We start from the raw sequence: 25,108 nt of genomic DNA, 5'->3' as shown, positions 1-25,108 counted from the left end.
CTATTTATTCAGCTTTTAATCCATTTAACATATGCCTTTTTCTGCCGTGCTGTTCTAATCAGTTTGTGTTTACTATGTTAAGCACTTCAGAGAAATCTTTCACATCTTAGCTGTTATCTTTATCAGCTGTACTTGTAATCCCCTCCAACAATAAAACCAGGCACTTACAAGAGAGACCTGTTTCGCCTGTTATTGTGGTGTTTGTTACCTTTCATATTCTTGTCCTTTAATTCTTTATTTACTGAATCCTGTATCTTGGCTTTCCATGTTCTGTTTAGGAGAGATTTTAGACTGGCAGACCTCTTTCTGTGTTGGTGACAGAGGGGGACAGGGACGCCAAAGAAGCACCCACAGGAGTGTAGCCCGCAGAGGAGGGGAAGCCTTTGGGGTTAACAGGGAGATTTCTGTTTGCGAGGATGGAAACTTCTTTAATTTCCTTGAAAGCAGAGGGAACACGCAAAGACCTTGGTGCACATACTGTGGCTCTGTGTGTGGACAGAGGAGATTGAAGATTTTTTTTTTTCCTGCATACATGCAGCAATATGGTCCTGATGAGACTCATTGAAGTGCAGAGATGGCTTCTTCGCTGGGAGCACCTGGCCATGGGTAAAGCTTTCGCAGGGAAGAGCAGGGCAGGAGCTTGCGCTTCCGGAGTTTTCTTGGGAAGGTGAGGAACAGACGCAGGACCAGGCCAGAGCTGATGAAAAAAAGGAGAGATGTTTCTGTTGGCTCCGAGAGCAACAAGAAGCTGGTGAAATCCTAGGCTAGGGAAAGTTGTTGGTGTGAAAAGTAGTCAGGGGACTGCTTTATATACCTATATATATATGTACATACATATATATGTTCATACATACATACATATATATGTGTATGTGTGTATATGTTTATATGTGTGTGTATATATGCATATTTGTGTATATGTGTGAATTTATGTGTATGTATACATACACACACACACATACATATATGTATGCACAACCTTTATATACCTTTCTGTATGGTCATATTCAAAGCCTTTATATCTTCATCTCAGAAATCCTAAGTTCTTTTTCTGTTAAAGACCATCCCTTTTGGAGTAGGGATGATTTCAGTTCCTTTGCATATTATGCTATGTGAAGGACATTTTAGAAGGATCCACAGCATCCCCTAATTTTAGTAGATTAAAATTGAGTGCTTTGGTTAACTGCCTGTTCTCTGTTCCAGAAAACTTAGCTTGACTTTGTCTTTTTCAGTCCTGGAAAGATGCTGCTGGCTTTGTATTTTACAAGTCTCTCTGGTCCTAGAGTCATGAATCTTTACATGATACATTTCCTTCACACAATCCCTAACCTCTTCCTTTAAAGTAAATCTGCACCAAAAGATGTTTTTGTTTTCATTAATGAAAGTCTGGTACACCCCAACATTTGCCTTTTCTTACTTTCCTTTCTAAAGGTAATGATTGATTCGGAAGTTGAGTCTGAAACATTAAACAGATCCCTCCAAATTTGTCCATGAGTGGTTGTTTTGTAATCAGTGAACTTTGTGTTTATGGACTTCCTATACATTACAGGAGAGAGGTATATATTAGTAATAAAAGAAACAATCTTTAAAATGCCAATACATTGGAAATCTAGAGGGGTTATGAAGGAAAGAGAACAAAGACTATAAGACAGATAGTGAAATTCATTAAATATTGAAATTCTTTAAATATTGAAAAGAGTAGAAAAAACAAACAGCATTCATCAAGAAGACAGGTCTTTTAGAGATTATTGGCTTTTGGAAAAGTGACTGCAAAAATACATGATTCAGAAATACGTGATTTCATGTTTGTATTTGATCAAAAGATTTTTCCAACATTATAATGGCAGATATCCATCCACCACCTATCCATAATAGGTGAGGAAGAATTTGAAGAAACTGAATTTGTTGAAAGAATTATGAGGCTTTTAGGCTTCTTCGCTGTTGGGCTAAACCTGAGGTAAAGTTGCAGTTTAGGAGTGGATCGGTCCACTCCAGTGTGCAGGATCAGGAATAAAATAGTTAAAATGTTTTGGGTTTTTTTAAGAGTTTTTGTAGCTGGAAAGGGTAAACATTTCAAAGGTTAGGACGATTCATGGTTTCATTTTAGGACTGTAGTTAACAAAGATTTAAATTATAACATGAAATTTAAGATGAACAAGTGATTCTGAAAAGAGGGCTTACGACTCCCTTGAGACACTTAAATTCTACCAGTTAATTAACAAACTTGGCGGGTGCTCACTGAGGCACTGGGAGGAAGAGCCTCAACTCTTGCACTCTGGCACTTCTCGTCTTGCTAACTCCAGGGAATTGGAACCTGCACAGCACAAATTTTCATTTGTATTGATGTACTGCATGGGCTCTTGACATGATGCATCTGAGAACTAATGTCCCGCCTCACTTCAGTTCAGTTTTCTCTGAATTAGTTAAGATACCTCCTTTTGTCCTGTAGAAGGATGAGCAGTTTAGCTGTCAGACAATAGTCTGGATTATATGTTCTGATTTTTCTTTTAAGTTTCAGTTCAAGAAAGGTTGCCAGCATTGTGTTTTTCTAGGAAGGGTCTGCCCTCCCCTAATATGTATCTTGGCTGGAAACACTGCAGTGCAGAGAGCTGTGTTTTAGAACAGACTCTGTCTTGTTTGTGTTTTCTTGCATTTTATTGGATGTGCGAGGTTCAAGCTTGAAGCCAAGCAGGATCTGCCATGTAGCTGGATTCCTAATCAGGCTGAAGCATGCAGTAAAATTCTGCATATGTAAGAACTACGAGTGATATAACCTACTTCTGTTATTTATTTTACTACAAAAAATCTTTTTAATATTAAAATATATGTTGACTTTCAGTTTCAGTAAAACATCTATAACAAACCCTGATGCTTGCCCCAAACGGTTCACAGTGGCTTGTACTGATTTTTCTTCCACTTTTGCAGGTACTAGATGTTGCTTGCTTTTGCTTGTATGATAAGAAGGCAGATGTTTGATAGTTTGTGTAGGTCATCACCAGGAAAAATGCCCATTCCCATCAGTGGGAGATATTCATGATCACATAGGTTATTTTAAGCTGCCTCATACAGTACTTCACATGATAAAATACTTGGTCCAACTGTGGTTCTTTCTCTTCCTGACTTCCTTGAATATAATCTGTTTGGGCTTGACTCTCTTGAGTAGATTGTGCCCATTTGCAAGTGGTTGGATAGCACTAAAGGAAATCTTTATTCCTTCTTTCCATGTTTTCCTTCACTTTATGTAGTTTTAGAATGCCAGGGTTGAAATACTGAAGTATTTTATCAGCTTTTCTGTTTTACATCTTTAAACTGGTGACTACAGCTATGCCATCTCCAGAAACTGTGTGATTCTCTTTTGCTTCCGGATCCAGCTCAAAATTCTCATCATCTTATGTAAGAGCAACTTCTCAGGTATCTTGTTGCCTCTTCTTTTTCATTACACTTTTATTTTGGGCCTGGTTCTTTGGGTACTGTTAGGTCATGATTTGAGAGGTTTCTAAAATTCCATCAGCTCCATAATTTTCAGCTGTTACAAGAAAATGCATTCTCCTTTTCCTGTAAAATTAGGAAATAATGGAAAAAAAAACCCCAAAAAACCTGAAGGCAGACACTCTTTTGTTTACCAGCTTTAGGAATTAGAGCTTGAAGCTCTTCGTTGTGAAATTCAGAGCTTCTCCTTTCTGCAGTACTTCCAAGTACATCAGTACACATTTTTCATTTATGAAATAAAATATTTTGAATTTTCCGTGTTTGTTAGTGAAACCCAATATGCTTGAGCTGTGCAATTCATCTGCACGTGCATTGCAGTATGTGGGCAGTGGGGTTAGCTGACACAGGGATGCTATTCTGTGAGTAAAAAGAAACCGTTTGTATCCGACTAGGAAGATACCACAGCGCATTTGATAATAAGATCACACCTTTCAGCCTGATCGAGATATGTTTCTGCACCCAAAAAAGGTTTTATTAACAAGGTAATACATATAATGTCTCTTCTTAAAATCAGAACATTGGCTTTGCTTCATTTAGCACATTTCTCAAATATCAAGAACCAAAATCATTACATTCTGATGACTAAGTAGATTAAACGATAGTACTATTTAACTTACATTTGCTATTGTATGGTTGCAATTTCAGTTCCTGGGTGGCTTATGTCTCTTGTCATTGCCTGGAAGGAAAACTAATCATCTGTCCTTAGCAATGTATAGGACTTTGAAAAATCAACAAAGTAACTTTTTTTTGCTCACCAGTCACATTTTCTTCATGCATGAACAACGATACTGCATTCAATTTCATTGCATTTGACATTCTAAGTATAAAAAGTGTCTCTCAACAAGGTGATGTGACATGATGAAAACTTGCAGAAGTGACTGGAAAATCTCTCTTGTGCCATTTCCATCATTTTTTTTTTTTGTAGGAGAGTCTATTGCTTTTCCTGTTGTCAGTTTTATCTCTTTTTCTTTGAACAAACTGGTTTTCTTTGCCTTTCTTGTATCACTCCATCTTTTGAGGATCTCTTTATGTACAAAATCCTAAATAAAAGCTGTCATTTATTCCTGAAGAGCAGGTGGAATAAATGTTACAGTATTTTCATTTCCTTCCCTAATTGCCCCACAGAAAATTAATACATTTCCTTTTCTATTTGTCCCACAGCAGATTACTCCCGATGATAATAAGAATTACAAGGAAGTTTGATGTCTGGTTTGCTCTTTTCTCTGGAACATTTCTATTCGATATTGCCCTTTTCAAATACTGCATTTTCTTAGGATTAGTCTTTTAATGTGCCAAATATTTGCTGAATTACTACTGAAAAATTTTGGTGTTGAGGAAGGGGAGAAACAGTGGTAAAAACATACAAAAATTGTACAGGTTTGTTGACATAAATCCTCTGGTTGAACTTGATGAATTATGGCTGACTAAACAAGTTTGTGGCTGTTCATTTACATGGATTAAAGAGCCTAAATCGAATGTAGTGGCTGCTGAGCGGCATCAGCCACTTGAAGTTTTGTTCTGAGTTTGCTGTCAGTGTGTACTTTTGACCTGCTGGGTTGTGTTTAGTACCTACATGTAGATATACGCTCTGAACCTTAAAAAAATCCATTTAAAATTCTTGACTGGGAAAACTGCCATCATCCCTCTGTTTAACATGAAACTATATGTGAAGAAATCATTCCTTTTAAAAGGTATATATATCCATTGTAATATGCACATTTATAATCAACTCAGGACTTAGAAGAAAAGATAGTAATTTTATGGGTTTTCTGTTGGAATCTGCTTGTAGTTTATGTTTCCTAACAGATATCTGCTTCCTAGCAGATACAGTAATGACTACATGTGCTTTTTTTTTTTTTTTTTTTGATGTGTGTTTGTCAGCTGCCCAAATATGTTAAAAAACCTCTCTGTGGAACTGTGCAACTAACACAGCTCTCCAGCAAAGCAGCTATGCCATGCGTTTTTCTTCCTTTGGCTGAGAACACTGTTTTGTTTTTTTCAGTCAAAATAAAGTGCCTGTTTCTGTGTTGAATTTACCCACATGCTTTAGATTTATATAACCAGCTGGCAGAGGAGCAGTTCAGCAGTCAGTTTAACAGATGACAATAGTAGCAGTTGATAGAGAGAATTTCTACATGACTACATTGGAGAGAAGCTGAGTAGATTTGAAAAGCATTGTAAGAAAGGGTTTAACTGAGAGTGCTCAATTTGCCGTTTTTCTACCCTTTATGGTGAGGTTTTAAGTAAAATCTCTGTAGTAGTTTCTATCTAAAGGTTATGCCTTTTCATTCTAGTACATAGCAGGTGGGGAGATCCAGAGTTAGACTAGGTGAAGAAAGTGAGACCCAAAATTCAGATGTTTTTTATTTTACTACTTTGCCTTCCTTCAAGAAAGGTATCCTTTTCTCTGTGGCATTCTGTGAGTAAGGATATAAACAAGTTTGGCACTTAATCTGCATGAAGTAAAAAATGCTATAAACATTGTTTTGATAAGTTAAACACTCATAAATATTGCAAAAGGTTTGCATTTAAAAGATCTATAAACAAATGGAACAGCAGTGCATGTCTTAAGTGATGGAAGGAGTGTTATTTGCTTTTCATGATCTAAGCAAACATTCATGTGGCTAAATTCAAAATTTATTTGTTTCTTCCCCAAGTATATTTTGTTTGGTATTATTTTATACTCTTTATTGTGTTACAAAGACAGGGAAATGTGTTATTTAAAAAACTAACAAACAGGATGAACAGTTGTTCTAGCCATGTGCCCATTCATGTTTTACCTTTCAGCAAACTAGTTAAGTACTGAGCAATGGGAGCTAAAATTCCAACTCACGTGAATTCTGCACTTCAATAAGCCCAAAGCCACAAATAATTTAGGAATCCTCCTACCATAGAAAGTCTGGACTTTATTTTCTCTCTCCTGATTGTGCCTGTCTCTATCCTACGGGATAGACTACTGAAACATGTCAAGAAATGAAAGATCTGTGCATCATCAAGATTTGGATGTAATGCACTCTGAAACTCATAGTAACCAGCTCCTCAAGAGAACAGCACTAAATCAAAATAAACGAACAAAAGCTTTCCTTATGAGTGTATGTAAAGCCCATACAAGGAGCCCCATAAGTGAAAATGAATTTTAAATGTATAAGGTCTATTTTATACAGGTAGTGGGAAGTGTTTGACTATTTTAACTGGAGACGCTTGTTTAGAGACTTTCACTTGTGTTACTATTGCATAAGGATTTGTTCCAATATGCTGTAATATTTAACAGTCTATAATTTTAGTATACAGTAATGGCTTTCAAGTAATAAAATGTTCAGATTGCTTTGTACCACACTTCATTTTCAGCCTATGTCCATTATAGAAACTCAGCTATTTTGTCTAGAAAGAAAATTAATGAGGCATTGTGCTTGATCAGTAATTTAAAGTAACTGCAAAGCTATATTATTGAATAATTAAATCTATTTAAGATAGAGGTGCAATCTGGACTAAGTTTTCTTAAACACCTACATTTAGTTTTAGGAAATGACTGAGGAGTTTGCATCTCATTGAAATTCAAAAGGATCATTACCCATCCAATTAAAAAAAATGTTTCTTAATATTGGTTTGAGAAATGTGTGCTTTATTTTTATAAAAGCACCTAGCTATGCACATATCCCAAAGCACATCTGTAGGCTATTCATTTTCAGAGTTTTGTAAAAACACATATTTTAAAATATCCTATGTATTTTGTTGATTTGTCCTCTTTCCAATGTAGTCATCCCGTCACATTTTTCTTCCTTCTGTTTTCTTCCTTCTGTGATAATTCAGTAGATACATTAGTGGAATTCTTTGCTCTGCATTTAGAGTTCTGGTGCAACACAGAAATATGATTGTGTAGAAAATAATTTGTATTATTCTAATCAAATGACTATTCAGCCATTCAAACTCATTAGTTGTACATCTTTTTTCCAAGTTGATTTATTTCATTGATGCACTTCACTGAAACGTACTGTAGGCACTGATCTTATGGAATACAAATTACCATTACATTATTAGAAGCAAACTAAAGTGATTTTTTAAATGAAACTTTTATTACAAATCACCATATTAAGGAGGGGAAAACAAAATAATGAAGAAATTGAAACAGTGACTTTTTTTTTGCAGGATCTTTCATGTTAGTGAATACATCTGGGAGATTCGCTGGACAGAAAGCTCACCTGCTGCTGCCTCATCTAAAGGAAAATGATACACATTGTATTGATTTCCACTACTACATTTCAAGCAAGAGTGGATCTAGCCCTGGCACTTTGAATGTATATGTGAAAGTCAACGATGGCCCTCTTGGTAACCCAGTCTGGAACACATCTACCACTGGTACTTGGAACAGAGCAGAACTGGCAATTAGCACCTTTTGGCCTAACTTCTATCAGGTATGTTTTACTTTTTATGAAACTCTGGTTCTCTTAATAGGCACCAGGTTCTTAATCAGCATTTTGGCTTTCAACCAAGACAGGATGTTCAGCATGCTGCGCTGATCTTTGTCTGAACTATATTCTTTCAGATGATGCCAAATGTCTGTTTTTATATATAATAACTATGCAGATGTCTGTATATGTATACATACATTTATCAAAGTGTATGAGATATATGTATACAGACACACACAAACATGCTTTATATGTAGATGAAATAATAATGTTTAATCAATGTAGAAATTTTACCATTGAGTTCAGTCAATTACCTCTGTTTTTCTATAATGAATTTACTCATACATTCAGTTTATTAGGGACGCTGGAATTGAATGCCAATAGATTTTGTTCAGGTTTGATTTAAGTCAGCAATACTTGTTGCTTTGGAAGCAGCAGCTCTTTCTTTGAATCCTCATTCCGAGTCCTCCGTTTGAATGTCATTTTCATTTGTTCTGTCCAATGTTAATCATAAACATAAGAGGAGGTATGATAGGAATGTTCCTGTGATTACATCCTAAAGATTTAGTGAGAATTTCATCTGGCAGTTCCTTAGGATGCCACTTTTCTGTAGGAAAGTTTACAGATCATACAGTCTTTTAGTACTCTATAGTAGTCTCCATTTGGTCTCCACTGCTGACCATTGCCACTGAGCATATGGTTTGAAGCTTTCTGAAAAGAGCTACCCCAAAACAGGGATTCTTTGACTGCAGATCTCCCAAGGAAGTCCAGCGTTGTCCCTTCACAGTACTCTGTGTGCATCTCAAACAGAGGATGACAGCATAAATACATACATGCGGATGTCCCGCAGTGAGTTTGTCTGGTGCCCTGATCACTGGTATCACACATGGCAGAGCCTTGTTTCCGTTCCTGCTTGTGCTGTTAGAGTGACCATGGTGGTTGCTGACCACTCTGTGCTCTCACTGTGTGTTTAGCAATGTTGTAGGGGTTGTAGAGGACCTCCTTCCATGGCTGCAGCATCTGCTGTGTGAGGACATCTCACATTGCCACAGCCAGTTATCATGAAGATGTTGCTGAGGATCCGCTTCATGGACATCTCAGCAGGCCTCACTGAGAACACTTGTAATATATGAATGTCCCCAGGGCTCAGTGAGGGTACTGTCCCCTCTAGCAGAACACTCTGTCCCTGATTGGCTGTATCGCTGCCTGGCGTGTGCGATGGAAATGCAGCACACCTCTGTACCAGCAGGAATTCCAGGTGGGTGATTATGAAGGAAGGTGTATAGGCCATGGCAATCTCACGAATTGCATGTGCTGGCCTGAACTGAGTGGCCAACAAAACAGATTTGTGGCAGGCACTGATGGAGACATTACGCTACAAGGCTTTACCGTGCTTTGGAGACACTTGAAACAACAGGAGATTCCCTGTTTTCGAGTTTTCACTTTAGGTTCTGTGAAAGGAGTGTGGATCGCGTGCAACAGAATGACCCAAAGCAGCACTCAGTAAATACAGACAATCAAAGGATGTGCCACAAAGCCTCACTATAGCTCTGAAACAAAATAGTGGTCAGAGGAATTTTGACAGAAGCAGCCCTGACTCTCTCTACCTAATAAGTTGAAGCTAAATTTATATTTTGATACATTATAGGCAAGCCCAGACAGCTTTAAATGTGTTATCAATGTTAATAATAATGTGTCAGATTTTTAACAGCGTGATGCCTCTAACTGATGTCTGAAGAATATGGATATTTGCCCATAGAAGTACAAGGATAACCTTCCTGTTTCACTTCTCCTTAGAGAGCTAAAATCTGGGCTGTTCACCCATATTTGCAGGTTCAGATTCTTGGATGTGGTACTGCAATTTATCAAATTACCATGCATCAGCTGACATGTAATAGACACCTGTGTCTTTCTGTAATGGACACCGTGTACTGTCTCTTAATCCTTTCAAATAGAGATATTTTGACATAATCTGTCCTTTTTCCACTGAGGACTACAGTAAATCATTTTCTTTGCATTTGCTGCGGACAATTTTAGATGATATCTGAGTAGTTACTGCAATATAGCTGATGTGCAAAATGGCACATGCTCTAGTAATATGCTTGGGTGTCAAAGAAATCAGCATAGAACAGTAAAGGTCCACTCATTTAAATGTAAATAAGCAAATTCTTGAGGAAGCTCTGTCTCCATATTGGCACTTTCGATCATCTCCATTTCGGTGGCCTCTGTTCTCTCAGAAATTTCTAGTGCGAGAGGGAGAGACTGGATCTCGCAAGAGCGTGTGCCCAAGAGCTCGGATTGCTGAGTATGTGGGTGGGAGAAACGAGAAGACCCTTCTGACACCAGCTCTGCTTCTCAGCTCCTATTCTTTTGGCTACAAAACCACTAGGTGTTTGGAGGGAAACCCATGTTTTTCTCACATCATCTCTAGAATCTACAGGACTTTCTTCTAGGGGTTTTCTGAGGCAACATGCCTTTATTGAAAAAAATCAGGAAGAAAATCTGCTGAGAAGGCTCTTTAAGAAATGCTAAGAGCCTTCCTAACATTTCATATGTAAAAGTCGGCAGTTTACTGATGAATAATCTTCAGGAAAATACTCTGCATTAGTAGATGAAGGGACCAAAAAATGTAATTGTGTGATTTGCTTTGTTTTGTTTTAAATTGCATATCTCTTTAGGCATCTGCATGCCCATGACTGCCTTATAATTCCGTTCCATTTGTAGGACACTTGCAAGGTGACTAGCTGAAAATAAAAACAAAATATATTACAAAACCCTTAAGACAAATTACATGATATGATTTCCAAGCTACAATATTATACACTTCGGGATGCTTAAAAACATAGAGGTGTTAGTCTGTTTTCCTGTTGATTCATGAGAAAATAGGTACACTAACTCCCGCTAATGGTAGCTGAATAGAAATTAGGCTGTGTAGTGTGGAGTGAATCTGATTTTAATCCAACATCTGAAGATTTGTTTGTTTAAACCACATGCTATTAACACATACGTGCGAAGCATTCAAAAGATTTAATAATTATCAGATATTATTGTAGCAACATAGTTATTCAAGTTTATTAATACCTTTCATGTTGAATTTTCATTTAGATTGACTCTTTAGAAGTATAGGCTCTGAGAAAAGTAATTATTTTCTTTTAGTGTACACTTTTCTTTTTACTAGGTAATTACTTGCGTAGTTTTACCCTATACAGAAGCAGTACCAGATGTATAAATCACAATGATAACCTGCATGTAACAACACTAATAGTTCTTTAATTACTGCTCATTTAAACTTCAATTTTTGTGTGTTCTGGTGACTGAGATATATTTAATTCGTTAATTAATGATCTTCTAAGTGGTGCTACTTAACATCTGACTTTGGCTTTAGGGTACATCTACATTACGGTCCAGCTACTGGTTACAGCAGAGTTGCAGTAACATAGATTGACGCAGCCAAACATTTTGTGACGAGCAGGGATAATCAGCCCAGCTTGTTCTTATCTGCTCTGGCTCCTGTTTTCTGGGCTGTTTGTTTCAAAGGATCTTGGATATCCCTACAGGAACCTGCCGTATGTTTGCATTAGAGAATCTCCCTTTAGGAGAGCCCCGCTATGGGATCACAAAACAAGGGCCTTCAGCCTCCTCCTCAATTAAATAGAATGAGGATGAAGACAGAAATTGAGGATTAAACACTATGTAGATTTCTATGGGTTGTGGTGAGCTTGTGAGGTTCGTGGGGAGAAGTCACTGTGGGTTGAAAGGATCTTATTTGTTTTCCCCTCTCTTTTTAATGTTTTGATTATTTTCTAATTTGCAGCCTTTACCAAGAGCGAAAAATACCTTTGGGTTCAGGAGTTTTTTTGTTTTGTTTTGGGTTTTCTGATTTTCTCAGGTTACTTAATGATTCCCGGAGCAGCTGACAATATTTGAGGCACACATTATTATTTGAAGCATTGGCAGTTTCAGAACTCAGCAGCATGGGAAGCATCAGCCCCGAGCGGAGTCTGGCGCGGGGCGAGCGCTGCCGGCTCCTCCCTGCAAGCCGGCCGGCTGGCACAGCCCCACTGCAAGGCACGCTCTGTCCCCACCACGTTTTACAGTTTGAATTACTCGCTTTGTATAACTTGCTGGGGGTCACACATAGCAGCAGTGAGCTGAAACAAATCTTGATTAAATAAAGCGACAAACACTGCAGTTTTAAAATCCAGCAATGGAACTGGGAGAGTTAAAAATACCTTCCATTGAGTAGGCTACTGCAACTTCTTTAAACATAATTTCCTATGTAACTGGGATGAGAAAATAGGCTGAGAGCTTGGTAGTAACTCCAGCATCCTTTTTTTAGTGAGGACACAAAGGAGTTGGATGGTATCACTTCACCCTAAGATGAGATTTACTCTTTACCATTCTGACACTTTACCTTGTAAATTAGGAGTTTAGGGAATAAGAAGCAGGAGATCCAAGCTACCTTTTCAAGTCTCGGCATAGATTTTCCTCTGTAACCTGTTCTGTATGCGCTGTGCCCAGCGTTGGGCTCACGCCGTGAGCCGGAGTCCTCCGGAAGGGCAAGGAAGGGAGTTTGTGGCGCGCCGTGGCCGCCCGCACTCGGCCGCCTTTCTGGCGGCATCCGGCACCCGAAGGAGCCTTGGGGATGTGGGACGTTTTAGCCACTGCCAAACCCTCGCCTCGTGTGGCTTGGCAATGGCTGCTTTGACAAAGATGTGCCAGCGTAGGCAGCCTATCTGTGTTTTTTTTTAAAAAAAGGGTATGTACAAATGCCCAAGGGCAATCGAGTGGGTGCCTTTTGGGATGCTCTCCGGGTGCAGGGCCCTATTACAGGGGAGGGCCCAAGGAAAGAAGCTCCATTACAGGATGCGCGGGAGGCTATTCCCTCATGTCTGCGGGTTACCTCATACCCTTTTCTCTTCATTCCCAGCGTGCTATATTGAGCCGTGTGAAGTTGGCAGTGTTTATACTGGGTGCAGTCCGCCTGTTGACTGGAGGCATTGTAATTTTCCAGCAACAAAGGCAGGAATTTACTAAGCGAGGTAGTGCCGTAACAAAAGCTACTCGCTGCCGCTGTTGTGGGGAGCAGAGGAGTCATGTGGAGCCGCTCATGGCCCGGGCGAGCGGTGCCGAGGGCACGTGTGCCCCGCTGCTTTGCTCGCGCTGCGCAAGGGGAAGCGGCGGGGATGGAAAGCTCATTTTGCCCTTCGCTGAAGCAGGGAGGATCAGGGACGGGCTGCGCTAAGCCGCTTCCCGGCTCCCTGCCTGGCAGGCGCGGGAGGCACCGCATGGTGTCAAACGGATCCCGGGCCCGCGCTCGGCGCAGGGTGGTTGTGGTGACCAGGTGGTTTAACGGCCGATAAGAGGGCAGAGAAATAGGCCCAAAGTGGGAGGCTGGCCAGGCTGCTGCTCCCGACCGGTGTTTGACATGGACCAGAGTCTCCAGCGTTGCTTGCAGTTGTCAGTTCTGACAAAATGCGAAGCTTAGAGCCTCGAGCAAGCTAAAAGTTAAATTCTTCAAGCCTAGCACCGCTTCAAACACAAAATGATGGAAAAGCCTGGACAGAGAGAGAGAAACTCTCAGTCAAACTGCTCCCGCTTTGTGCACAGTCCAGACAGTGCTGAGCATAAACTGTGCAGTGAGTAACTGAGTTCTCAGGCTGTATTTCTCAGGCCCCTCCTCATCCCTTTCCTGCAGTGTGCAGTGCATTGCTGGGACCTTCAAATGCTTTTCTTAGCATAAAAGTGGAAGATGGCCTGATATTTTAGCCCATAATCTTTGATTTATAAATCCAAATAAAACACAATTCTAGATTCATGGACTTCAGGAGGGCCAACTTTAGCCTCTTCAGAGACCGCCTCAGAAGAATCCCATGGGCTAGAAGGGGGGCCAAGAGAACTGGTTAGTTTTCCAGTGGCACTTCCTCCACACCCAGCAACAGTGCATCCCTGTGTGTAAGAAGAGAGGCAGAGGGGGCAGGAGACCTGCATGGATGAGCAAGGAGCTTGTGGCAACGCTGAAGCAGAAGGCGGTGGTATATAGAATGTGGAAAAAAGGACAGGTCGCCTGGGAGAAATACAGGAGATGGGATGCACCCCAGAGTGCTGCGTGAGCTGGTGGATGTCATAGCTAAGCTGCTCTCCATCATCTTCGAAAGATTCTGGAGAACGGGGGAGGTACCAGAAGACTGGAAGAAAGCCAATGTCACGCCAGTCTTCAAAAAAGGCAAGGAGGAGGACCCAGGCAACTACAGGCCAGTCAGCCTCACCTCCGTCCCCGGAAAAGTGATGGAACGGCTCATACTGGCCGTTGTCTCCAGGCACATGGAGGACAAGAAGGTGCTCAAGAGTAGTCAGCATGGATTCACCAAGGGGAAATCTTGCCTGACTAACCTGATAGCCTTCTATGATGGAATGACCGGCTGGATAGATGAGAGGAGAGTGGTGGATGTCGTCTAACTCGACTTCACCAAGGCCTTTGACACCGTCCCTCACAACATCCTCCTGGGCAAGCTCCGGAAGCGTGGGACAGATGAGTGCACAGTGAGATGGATTAGGAACTGGCTGGATGGCAGGGCCCAGAGAGTGGTGATCAGCGGTGCAGAGTCCCGTTGGAGGCCTGCAGCTAGCAGTGTCCCCCAGGGGTCAGTCCTCGGTCCAGCCCTGTTCAATCTATTCATCAATGACCTGGATGAAGGCACGGAGTGCTCCCTCAGCAAGTTTGCTGATGATACCAAACTGGGAGGAGTAGCCAATACCCCAGAGAGCTGCGCTGCCACCCAGAGGGACCTGGACAGACTGGACAACTGGGCGGTGAAAAACCTCATGCAATTCAACAAGGCCAAGTGTAAAGTCCCGCACCTGGGGAGGAATAACCCCAGACACCAGTACAGGCTGGGGACTGACCTTCTGGAGAGCAGCTCTGCAGAGAAGGATCTGGGCAACATGGCAGATGACAAGTTGACCATGAGGCAGCAGTGTGCCCTTGTGGCCAAGGCAGCCAATGGGATCCTGGGGTGCATTAAGAAGAGCGTCTCCAGCAGGTCGAGGGAGGTGATCCTGCCCCTCTACTCAGCCCTGGTGAGGCCACATCTGGAGTACTGTGTCCAGTTCTGGGCTCCACAGTACAAGAGGGATGTGGAGCTGCTGGAGAGAGTCCAGCGCAGGGCCACAAGGATGATCAGGGGCCTGGAACATCTGCCCTATGAGGAGAGGCTGAGGGAGCTGGGCCTGTTCAGCCTGGAGAAGAGAAAGCTGAGAGGGGATCTGATCAGTGTCTATAAGTACCTCAAGGGAGGGAGTGAGGAGGATGGTGCTGGCCTCTCTTCACTGGTGGCCACTGATAGAACTAGAAGAAACGTCTGGAAACTGAAGCATCAAAAGTTCCACACGAGCTTAAGGAAAAATTTCTTAACCGTGGGGGTGACAGAGCACTGGAACAGGCTGCCCAGAGAGGTTGTGGAGTCTCCTTCTCTGGAGATCTTCAAAACCCACTTGGATGCAGTCCTGTGCCACGTGCTCTAGGTGACCCTGCGTGTGCAGGGGGGTTGGACTAGATGATCTCTAGAGGTCCCTTCCAACCTTAAGCATTCTATGATTCTATGATTCTGTTGCGGGAGATAATAGTATTTCAGAGCCTGAAATTTCATTTCAGAACAGACCTGGTATTCCTGCGCTTGTAGCATGTGCCATGTCCTTAAATAAATAAAGCATAAGACACAACAGTGATGTCTTCTTGGCTAGAGTTTGTCACTGATGGCTGTAGTGTCTTTTTCCGGTTACTGAAAAATGCAGGAAAGACCCAAGGTTTAGACCATCAAAGTTGGTATCAGTTTGATAGCAGCCTTTAATGGAAGTATCATTAAACCAATAGTATTTCAACTTGTACTACTTTCCCTTGGAAAGCGCACTCTTTAATGACAATAATTGTAATTTAATAGCATGTCCATCTGGCCGTCTCTTGATACATTGTCTGGCTTATTTGTGGTAATGACATTTTGGTATGGTGTCTAGAGATGTGGCAGGATATTTTAGGTCAGTGTTTGTTGACGTTTAAATATGTTCAGTTTGGTTGTTTGAAGGTTGCCATTTCTGCCCCTTAGCTGAAAAAAACAGTTTTGTGTTTAGAATCCACAAACTTGGTTTGCCCATGACTGCACTGCCATAAGAAGGGGCTTTGCTGCGGGTTCTCCTGCGGGTGCCAAGCTTCCTAGTTATAGGGAAAAAATCAAGATCTTCTAAATAGGTATTTTTTGTACTTTGTTTTTTGGAGGTCAGGTATTTGATTTGGTTGGAAATCAGGAATTATTGGGAAAAGGCAACATTTTATGTTTATGCAACATTTTATTTAGTTAAAACACCCTGTTAACATCTGGCGGTAGTATTTCTTCCTTCTTGATGGAGTAAACTCAAAGCAACTAGGGGAGGCAGGAGCGGCAGCTCTTCCTGCAGCCCTCTGCGTTTTTGCAGACTTTGTGCTTGGGTTTTGTTCACTCAGGGACCTTTTCAGTGGCAGCCAGGAAACATTTCCTGTCGTTTCTAAGACCTGGCTGGCTGCTCCCTGCACTTTGCTGCCAGAGTGTAACATCTCAGCTGGAATATTCCTTGCGGGAGCTGCAGGTTCCCAGGGCTGGGCCTCAGTTCTGCTGTCCTACAGCCTTCCTGGCGACCAAACAGGCCCCAAGAAATGGAGCGGTCTCCTCCCTCCAGGGCACTGTGTTTTCACTCAGCGTAGCTGCGAACCAAGAGCATGCAAACCCAAGAAGAGAGAAAGATACTGTTAGATTTGTTAAAGACAGAAATGCTCCAAGATCTTTCTTTTTTTTTTTTTTTTTTTTTTTTCATATTCCAGTGTGCAATTGGGAGTTGCCTCGTGTGTCCCATGCTACCATCAGAACTAACTTCAGGTTTACTCATGCTGCTTACTTTGGCCTCTGTATTTCCATTTGAAGGTTGTTAAGGTTAGGGTAGTGATCATTTTCCTTGGAAAGGCTCTCTCAGGGCTTTGAATAGAAGTTACTTGTTCAGAGCTAGGTATTACTTTTCCTCTGTGCACTTTCCCCAGAATAGCTCCTATGGCTGGTTCCACCAAAAGCCTCCCTCTTGTTTGTAGGAGAGGGATCCTCTGGAATGGTGAGTGGACTTGCTGTGGGTGCTGTGCTGAATGCTAAGAGCCAAACATGCACCCCGCTCTGCTGCTGTGGGTCAGCAATATCCATGCTGAGCGCCAGCCGACTCGGTCCAGGCGCGCAGAAAGCCGCAGGCTGCAGCCTGTGGCAGAGCAATCCATTTCTTGGAGAACTTGTTTCTGCAAAAATTGCTTGGTGCCTTTTGAACTTTGCTCATTGCCATCCTGTGTTTCACGGTTGTTGCCTGGTTCACTGGGGAGGCCACGTTAGTGCTGCACGTTTGGACAGGAGAATGAAAGAGAATGGAAACTAGATTATTTGGCAGCGTTGCAGAGTGAAAGCCATGTTTGCAGAGACTGCAGTCCCGTGAGACTGAGGAGAGGAAATAGAGAGGATTTAGGACGAAGAATATTCTATCTGGGAGAGGAGAAGTGGAAGAATATTCACTGGTGGAGCAGTGAGAAAGGTGGCAGAAAGCAGAGGAGAGATCAAGACACTGAGAGTTCAAAACCAGTTTGTAGTATACAAGGGATTGGAAACAAGCTCTGTTTAGGTAGGGAGAATTCACAGGAGAGTGTAGTAAAGATTTTCTCAGTAAAAGGGGGCATCACAGGGATCTAGAAAGGCATTAGGGATTTAATTGTGTGATAAGGGGTAATGGAGGATGAGATAATAATTTGAGAGACTGAATTTAAAACAAGACTTAGGAGGGACAGCTGAAACCAAGACATGTAAGATAGGAAGAGGTGTTAAAGTATTTACTCAGCTCAAGGTTTGTTTTAATTTCAGAAACAGTGATTCTACAAGTATTTGTTCAGCAGCAGAAAACGGTGATTTAATATTATGGGGCTGTATGTTATCCCTGTGACATGTTTGTGTTCTGTATCGTTCTCTTTCTGCTAAAGTAATTGCAGCAAAAGATGTGGTACACAGTGTCCTTTTGCATCTATCCCAAGGTCAAGGACAGCCTATGTATGAAAAATTGTTTTAAAATTTTAATCTTCTTCAGTGTGCTTCCTGAGGCTAGTTACTGGAGGCAATTGGGGTTAATTTTCCAAGAAAAAGAGAAGGAATAAAAACCAAAAATTTGGATTTTAGTATGAACTTCTTGTGCATTGCTTTGAAAATGTACCTGCTGATGTTGCTGGCATATTTCCTTCTTTTCCACATAAACATTCTCAGGCTGTTCAAAGCTAAGGCTGCCAAAGTTTGGAGAGGTTTACTTTCTGAGTATGCTTAATTCAAATGACAAGAACGGTCCATTTATTTTGTGACCTATTTATAGCCATTAAACAAACCGTGGCCAATGGATCTGCCTTACTTAATTCATTTCAGTAGGTGGAAGATTAAAAGCATGAAAAATGCACTCATGAAAACAGGTATGCATGTCTCTGATACTGCAGAAATTTCTGTGTACTCTGTAAGTGTCACTGACTAAATACAAGTAGGCTTTTTCTCTGTAGGACAGATAATCCCCCCAAAATATTAACACATCAGGTGATTATTGAGAAACTATTTTGGCAGGCATCATATGGGGAGCGGGTTCTGGTTGTTTTTCATTGCGAAGTATATGTGATTGCACTGGTTAGTCTCCAAATATGGTGTAAACATTAAAAAATGTGATTTATTTTATCATCTCTATTTATTAGGAACAAAAGATTTTGAAGATTTTTGATGGTCTTTCATTTTCAAATAGTTTTCAAAATGTTGACTTTTTTGTTTATAGCACAACGTGTTTTATATTTCCTCTGTTACAAAGCTGCTAACTGAAATTCTCTTTTTACTTCTCAGGTTGTTTTTGAGGTGGTCACTTCAGGTCATCCAGGATATGTGGCTATTGATGAAGTGAAAGTTTTAGGACATCCATGCAGTAAGTACCTATGTGCTCTTTTTAAGCCAGGCCTTCACAACGTATATGGCACTGAAGCACAGGATACATGTCAGAAAACAGTGTCACTGCTATAAAAATATGCTGAGTACACACAAAGCATTGCTAGTGTTTGAGCATTGCACCTTATTGCTTTTAGGACAAGTTTTTGTATGCAGCTTGTGTACAGGGGTTCGCATAGAGATCATTCCCTGGCTAGGGCACCTAACAGCTCTTTCAGAACCAAAATCATCATGATTTGTTGACCAGTTTTCTGTCAGCACCAAAAATTCAGTGCAGCCACAAGCTGAGGCATTAGCGAGAGCAGATGGACAAGGTGGGAACTGAATATTCATGCCTTTTCCCCAGGCTTGTAAGGAAGGAAACTCAGAGACCGAGAGCTGTGGCTTGGCTAAGCAAGACTGCTTAGGGCACTTGGGCCCCCTGCTGAGCTTTGAGTTCATGGCTGCTGTCCTTCTGCACGTCTTACTCCCTTGTGCTGCACATATTGCATACATGGGAAGTGGGTGGTGATCTGACTGACCGAATGACTAAGTGGGGGAAAAGGCATCAGCATCTGTTCACCTGCTTCTTATGAGATGCTGTACCTGTGTGCATTCGTTGTGCTTTGTAAACCAGGCTGTCATTTAAAATAAGAAGTGGTTTACTGGCTAATGCTAAAGCACCTCATAAAAATGATTTTAGTGTTAGTGGCAAGAAGACACGGAAATTTCTTCAAGACAAATATAAAGACAGTTATGCGGAATCAGCAGCTCTGTTATTTCTGATTCACTTAGTTATAATAAACACAGAAGGCTCTCATGTCGTTAGACAGTATTCGTGCTTAAGCAGCATTTTGAATTTCTATCTTCAATTTGAAATGGAAAAAACTAAAGCAGCATTTTATAAGCATCATAATTTTGTCTGCACAGATTTTGAGAGGTTGGGTCTTTGCATTTCTACTCATCAATGCTCAAAACCTGCAAGTAGCTCTTACTAATTTGGAGATTGAGTTATAACTGATATTTGTATGCTGCTAAAATGACAATGTTGAAATCTAATAACTTTAATGAAACAGTTGTTTGAGAAGTTAACTAAAATCTTGACGTTAAAACATTCAGATCCCCTTTTTACTTAGGCCTTGCCTGGTAATTCAGAAAGGTTTAATTTTTTTTCCAGAGCTGAGAAAGATTGAGGAAAAACAGAGTGGGGGTTAAAAGCAGATGAAAAAACAAACAAACAAACAAACAAAAACAGTATATCTAATAGGTTTTTCTATAAGAACATTAATCACGACAGCATCTCCTCTAGTGAGGTATTAATTTGATCTATCTTATGCCAGCTCCTCCTTTTTGTACTGCCTTTTTCTGGATATTAGCAAGCTATTTTTCATGAGTTCTGATGACTGGTTATTTAATATATTCCTCAAAATTGCAGTTTCCCCAGTGATAAACTCCTCTAAGAAAACGCCATCAACACTTTAAACAGTTTAGATGCTCTGCTAGAAAGGGTGTGTTTACTTTGTCAGTGTTTGCTAGTTACTAGCGTTTCCATGACTAAAAGCAGCATTCAAATTGAGCCTGGCTTATCTGCTAACATAGACGGTGCAGAAATTCCCCTCCACTCAAATAGGATTTGAGTAGCTGGGAATACTGCTTTTTCTAGGATCATTCTCTGTGTCAAATTTTTGGGTTTTTTTCTGTCCCATTTTGTTGTCTTTTTTTTTTCCAGTAAGATGAAAATAAGCACCCCGTCTCTTCTCCATCAGCAGACATAGTTCTTCAAATAATAGAAATTTCACTGGTTTGAGTATTTGCAGCTCTAGTGCTTTCAGTCTTACTGAGAGCATTTTCTTATTCTTAATGAAGGGTAGCTATTGGTATGAAGAGTGCCTTGTGTTTTGGTTTTGTACAATGTCATTGGAAAGTCTTGCATTTAAATAAAATAGCTGTAGTTGGTGGGAGGTGTAGAGCAGCATTTTAGCTGTTTGGTTCTACAGTTCTAAAGAACCTCCTCTACAGAAATTTCTACCTAGTTAAAAAGAAATACCTGTTCCATCAGATCATTTAACTTCTTATTGTTTTGTCGAACTGATAGTGTAAGTATCTATCTGATATGTTTTTGTTCAAACATCAATTAATTTTCAATATAATCTTTATTAATTCAGAGTTAATTACTGCAAGAGGGATGCCGAGTTAAGATAATTTGCACAGCAGGAGCAATAAAATAGCACCCGTCTGCTCTGCTATTTCCCAGGTACAAAAAAGTGAAAAATGAAAGTAAAAGCACCTGAAATATTTCAGTTTCATTTGAACTTTATACAGCAGGGCTGTTTCAGATGCTCTAATATATTAATAATAACTTTCATGTTACATAACTTAATTATTATTTTTTTCTTTCAACAGCAAAAACTCCCCATTTCTTGCGGGTTCAGAGCGTGGAAGTTAATGCAGGGCAATTTGCTACTTTTCAATGCACTGCCAATGGTAGAACAAATGCAGGTGACAGGCTCTGGTTACAGGTAATTTCTTTCTTTTCTAATACACTGAGATTTTGAGGGGGAAAGAGGCGAGTTCTCTACTCTGTAAGGAGTGTAAAACATATGAAAAATAATAGGGTTTTTGGTTTGTTTATTAATATTAAATTAGTCTTTGAACTGCTGTGTAGTATGTGTTCTTTTGTCAAAATTGATACCGGAAGATCTTCCTCTTTTGTTTCAATGGGATGTATTATTAAAAAGAAAGGTACTGTTTCTCTTATCTGTGGAGATCATGAGTACATGCAACATCTCCAGGAGAGAACACATCATTTTCGTCTGGCATCAGCCCTGGCTAACTGAAACATTACATATAATGATATTCTTGGCTCGCCTCTTTTGTTTTTTAGGTTAGTACTTTCTGTTAAAATAGCTTTCTAACTTCAAAGTTTGAAGAAGATCATGGTGGAAGCAAACGTAACCTTGTGTGTTACAGAGTCACAGAATCTTGCACGTGTTCAGTGAGCCCCTAATTTTTGCTAATTCAATAATGTAACTTCTAGATAGGTGTCAGATCTCAACTTAAAGTTCTTTCTTCTGAAGGAACTCCTTTTCTTTCGACAGAAACCGCTTCCTTATCCATGTGTGTAACCGTGTATCACGCAGATGCTTCTCCCTTGATCTGTTTGGGTAAAGAGTGTGCCAAGTTAGCTGCCATCTTGTGCCCTCATTCCGAAGTTGTCTGCTCTCTACTGCAAACAATAGTCTCTTTTTAGACTTTGCATTAGGAAAATGATCATCCCCTTCCGATTTCCATGCTCTCCGTGTGTTAAAAATAACAAGCTAAAATTGGGCCTTTGTCTATTAGAGGGCAATAATATCGTCAAAAACAACGTCTGAAGAGATCAGTCAGACAAAACTACAGTATGTGGAGAGGAAGGGATGGGAGGAATTGAAGCAAGGTGCGAGGGAGACAGATGAAATTCTGTATTTTTGTTGTTGTTCAAACAATTTCAGATTTTTAGTACTGTTTCCCTTCCACATTGCACATGGTGCAAAATTTCCTTAGGGAAATATGCAGATTTCAGACTAAAAAGTTGAAAAGTTGCAAGCAAACTAATGCACAAATAAATGAGTAAAACTACTTGAAAAAGAAACATATTTACATATATGATTAGTTGTTATGTCTATCTAGAAAGAGCCTAGTGAAATTCAGTAGAAGGCAATGGGAATTTCTTTTTTTTTGGGGGGGGGGGAGGCTTTGTATGGGTATGTTTAATCATTATGCTTATAGAAGGCTACCATTTCTCTAACGAGCCAGGCCTTTGAGTGGTCATCTTTATGTTGTTGAATTAATAGAATTAGAATTAAAATTTTATCTCCTCTGATTCCCTGGTTGTATGTATGTATTATTATTATTATTATTAAGATTTGTATTTTTATTCTGAAGTACAGAGAGATCTGTAGCAGAGAGAGGTGAGAGAGATGTGTTGGTGAAATTACAAAACAGCTGAAGTCTGTGATATCTCTGATATTTTTGACTGATAGAGGTAGTTGCAAGATTTCATTCCTCTTTCAGACAGCACCCCTCAGCTTGTATTCACCTGTAGTTTCTAAGTTCCGTAACTTCCTTTTTTTTGACAAATGGATATTTTGCTTTTTTGCACTCTGTTGTACTTTGATGGTCCTTAAAACAAATAAGTAGCTGTTGCCCAGAAATGTGGCAAACAGGGTAAGTGTTCTTAGTTTCATGAAGCACTCCTAGGTGAATGCCTTGAAACACTCCTGGGTAAAATCTAGATTTTCTTTTCTTTTTTTTTTTCTTTCTTTTTTTCTTTTCAAGCCCATCCCACTTTTATTCCCTCACATTGGAATACGAAGTCTTAACTTGCTGGGCATTGTGCTATTGAAAGGGTGGTAGAGCATACCTCAGCTCACCGGTTAGCTGCCCAGGTCAACTATTGAGCCATCAGATTTATTTCCTGGTGCTGCCTGTGATGGATATTTTCTGTTTCTGAGGCAGGGCACAGAGAAGGATGTTAGCTATTAAATACTCGGTGCTTTGCAAGGAGAGCACATTTTTTCCTCACCCTTCTAGGCAGAAGTGAAGGGGCTCTGACTCCAGGCACATCAGATAATTTGCCAACAAATTGTGGGTAATTTTAGTGATATCATTTCAAATGAAAGAAATCATGAGCACCACACAGCATCATACAAGTTTTGGTTTTGTTGTTGCAACTAATGCCCCATTAGAAGCATTGTTAGCTAGACTGCATGCCTATGAATTCAATGTCCTCATTAGATTTTGTTCTAAGCATGAACATACCCCAGAATAAATCTGGTGACACTGAGGAAGGAATATTTATACTTAACAGATGGGTCCCATCAGCTTACATTTTCCTTGCCACATCTGTGGGCAGCCCAGGTTATTGGCAGTATGAGACTCCTCTTTCCCTTCCATTGAATGACTGAGCCTAAAGGGGCTAAAGGGGCTTCCGGTGCTCTTTTCTGTGCTTCTCCTAGAAATGCTGTAGCAATCACTGTATATATATATCTCTCTCTATATATACAGATATATATATATATATATATATATATACATGTGTATATATATAAATTAAACAAGCTTTTCTTTGAATCTACAATCTCCAGAACTTAACACCAACAGTGAGGTAAAATAGCAGGCAGTGAAGAAACTGAGAATCCCAAAGACTGGAGATACTGCAGAGAAAGGAAAAAAAGATACATTTGTAGGTGCGAACCATAGTTAGGGTTTGGAAGGAAGTGAATATGGGAAACAGAGAGGAATTGTTGAAATGGTGAAATGAAAGCAGATGAGGAAATATCTACTGGAATGCTTCTATTAATGTTACATTGAGTAAATTCCCAAAAGATTCAGAAATCTGCATTGTAGGAGAAAGAGGGTAGAGTTCTTTTCTGGTAGTCTTCTTTTGGTGCATCCATTTAAAAAGTAAATAGTTTGTTTGCTAGCAGCAGAGAAAATAATTTGCACATTTGAGCCAGAAATTTAGTTTGCAGCGTGCAAGAATAAATGAGGCTTGGAAAATTTTGTGATTAATTACAATAGATAAATTTCTTCTCTGGAAGTATTTGAAGTTTGAAATTGCATGTGTTTTATAAATATATCTTCAAACTATTAAATAGTAACTTAGCTAAAATTTTTATCAAATGAAAATTAGTTAGATGCTAATATTTTCAAGGCAATTTTTAGAAAAAGTTATGCCTATGCAGCCTTAAATTTTGAACCTAGTGAGCTTATTTTTTTTTAAGCTACGCACTGACATCTTTTTTTTTCCTGCAGAATCCCCAGGTTGCTCAGTATAGTGGACAGTACTGAGCTGATGAATAGCTCCATAGCATTCAGGTTCTTTCATGCTAGTTTATATGTGGCCTTGCTTTATTTAGTAAATGCTATACAAATCAATTCTGAAAGCGGCTTTTCTCATTTTCTGTTGGAGTCTTTGTTACTAATCTTAGTACTTTACACTAAATTATAAGTTATTTCTTTGTGATGATGGAGGGATATTATCTTCATTTTACAGCTGATGAATATAGACATAAATCAAAGTAAAATGTATCCTTTATTTTTGGAAACCTAGTGTGAAACCTCTGGACCTGATTTTCGGCGCGTGGGGCGATTGCTCTTTCCATGCTCAGTGTCCACTGACGTTGATTGCAGTAGCGGCTGCTCTGCACTTCCGTGAATCGACCTCAAAGC

General features: G+C 40.1%; 1 protein-coding gene across 1 annotated transcript in view; it reads left to right on the top strand.

The window, feature by feature from the left end:
• The window catches only part of PTPRM (protein tyrosine phosphatase receptor type M), a 423,056-nt gene that overhangs the window by 123,300 nt on the left and 274,648 nt on the right, over positions 1-25,108 (top strand). Inside the window, exons 3-5 of the mRNA XM_088524079.1 lie at positions 7,636-7,901; positions 18,818-18,896; positions 21,299-21,414. Coding sequence (XP_088380205.1) covers positions 7,636-7,901; positions 18,818-18,896; positions 21,299-21,414 — 461 coding nt within the window. The remainder of the gene's footprint in view (positions 1-7,635; positions 7,902-18,817; positions 18,897-21,298; positions 21,415-25,108) is intronic.

This window comes from Tinamus guttatus, unplaced genomic scaffold (genome assembly GCF_059628265.1).
Source record: "Tinamus guttatus ecotype Peru unplaced genomic scaffold, ASM5962826v1 Tinamus_guttatus_pri_ptg000203l, whole genome shotgun sequence".
Lineage (NCBI taxonomy): Eukaryota > Metazoa > Chordata > Aves > Tinamiformes > Tinamidae > Tinamus > Tinamus guttatus.
This window is presented reverse-complemented; position numbering and strand designations above follow the sequence as displayed.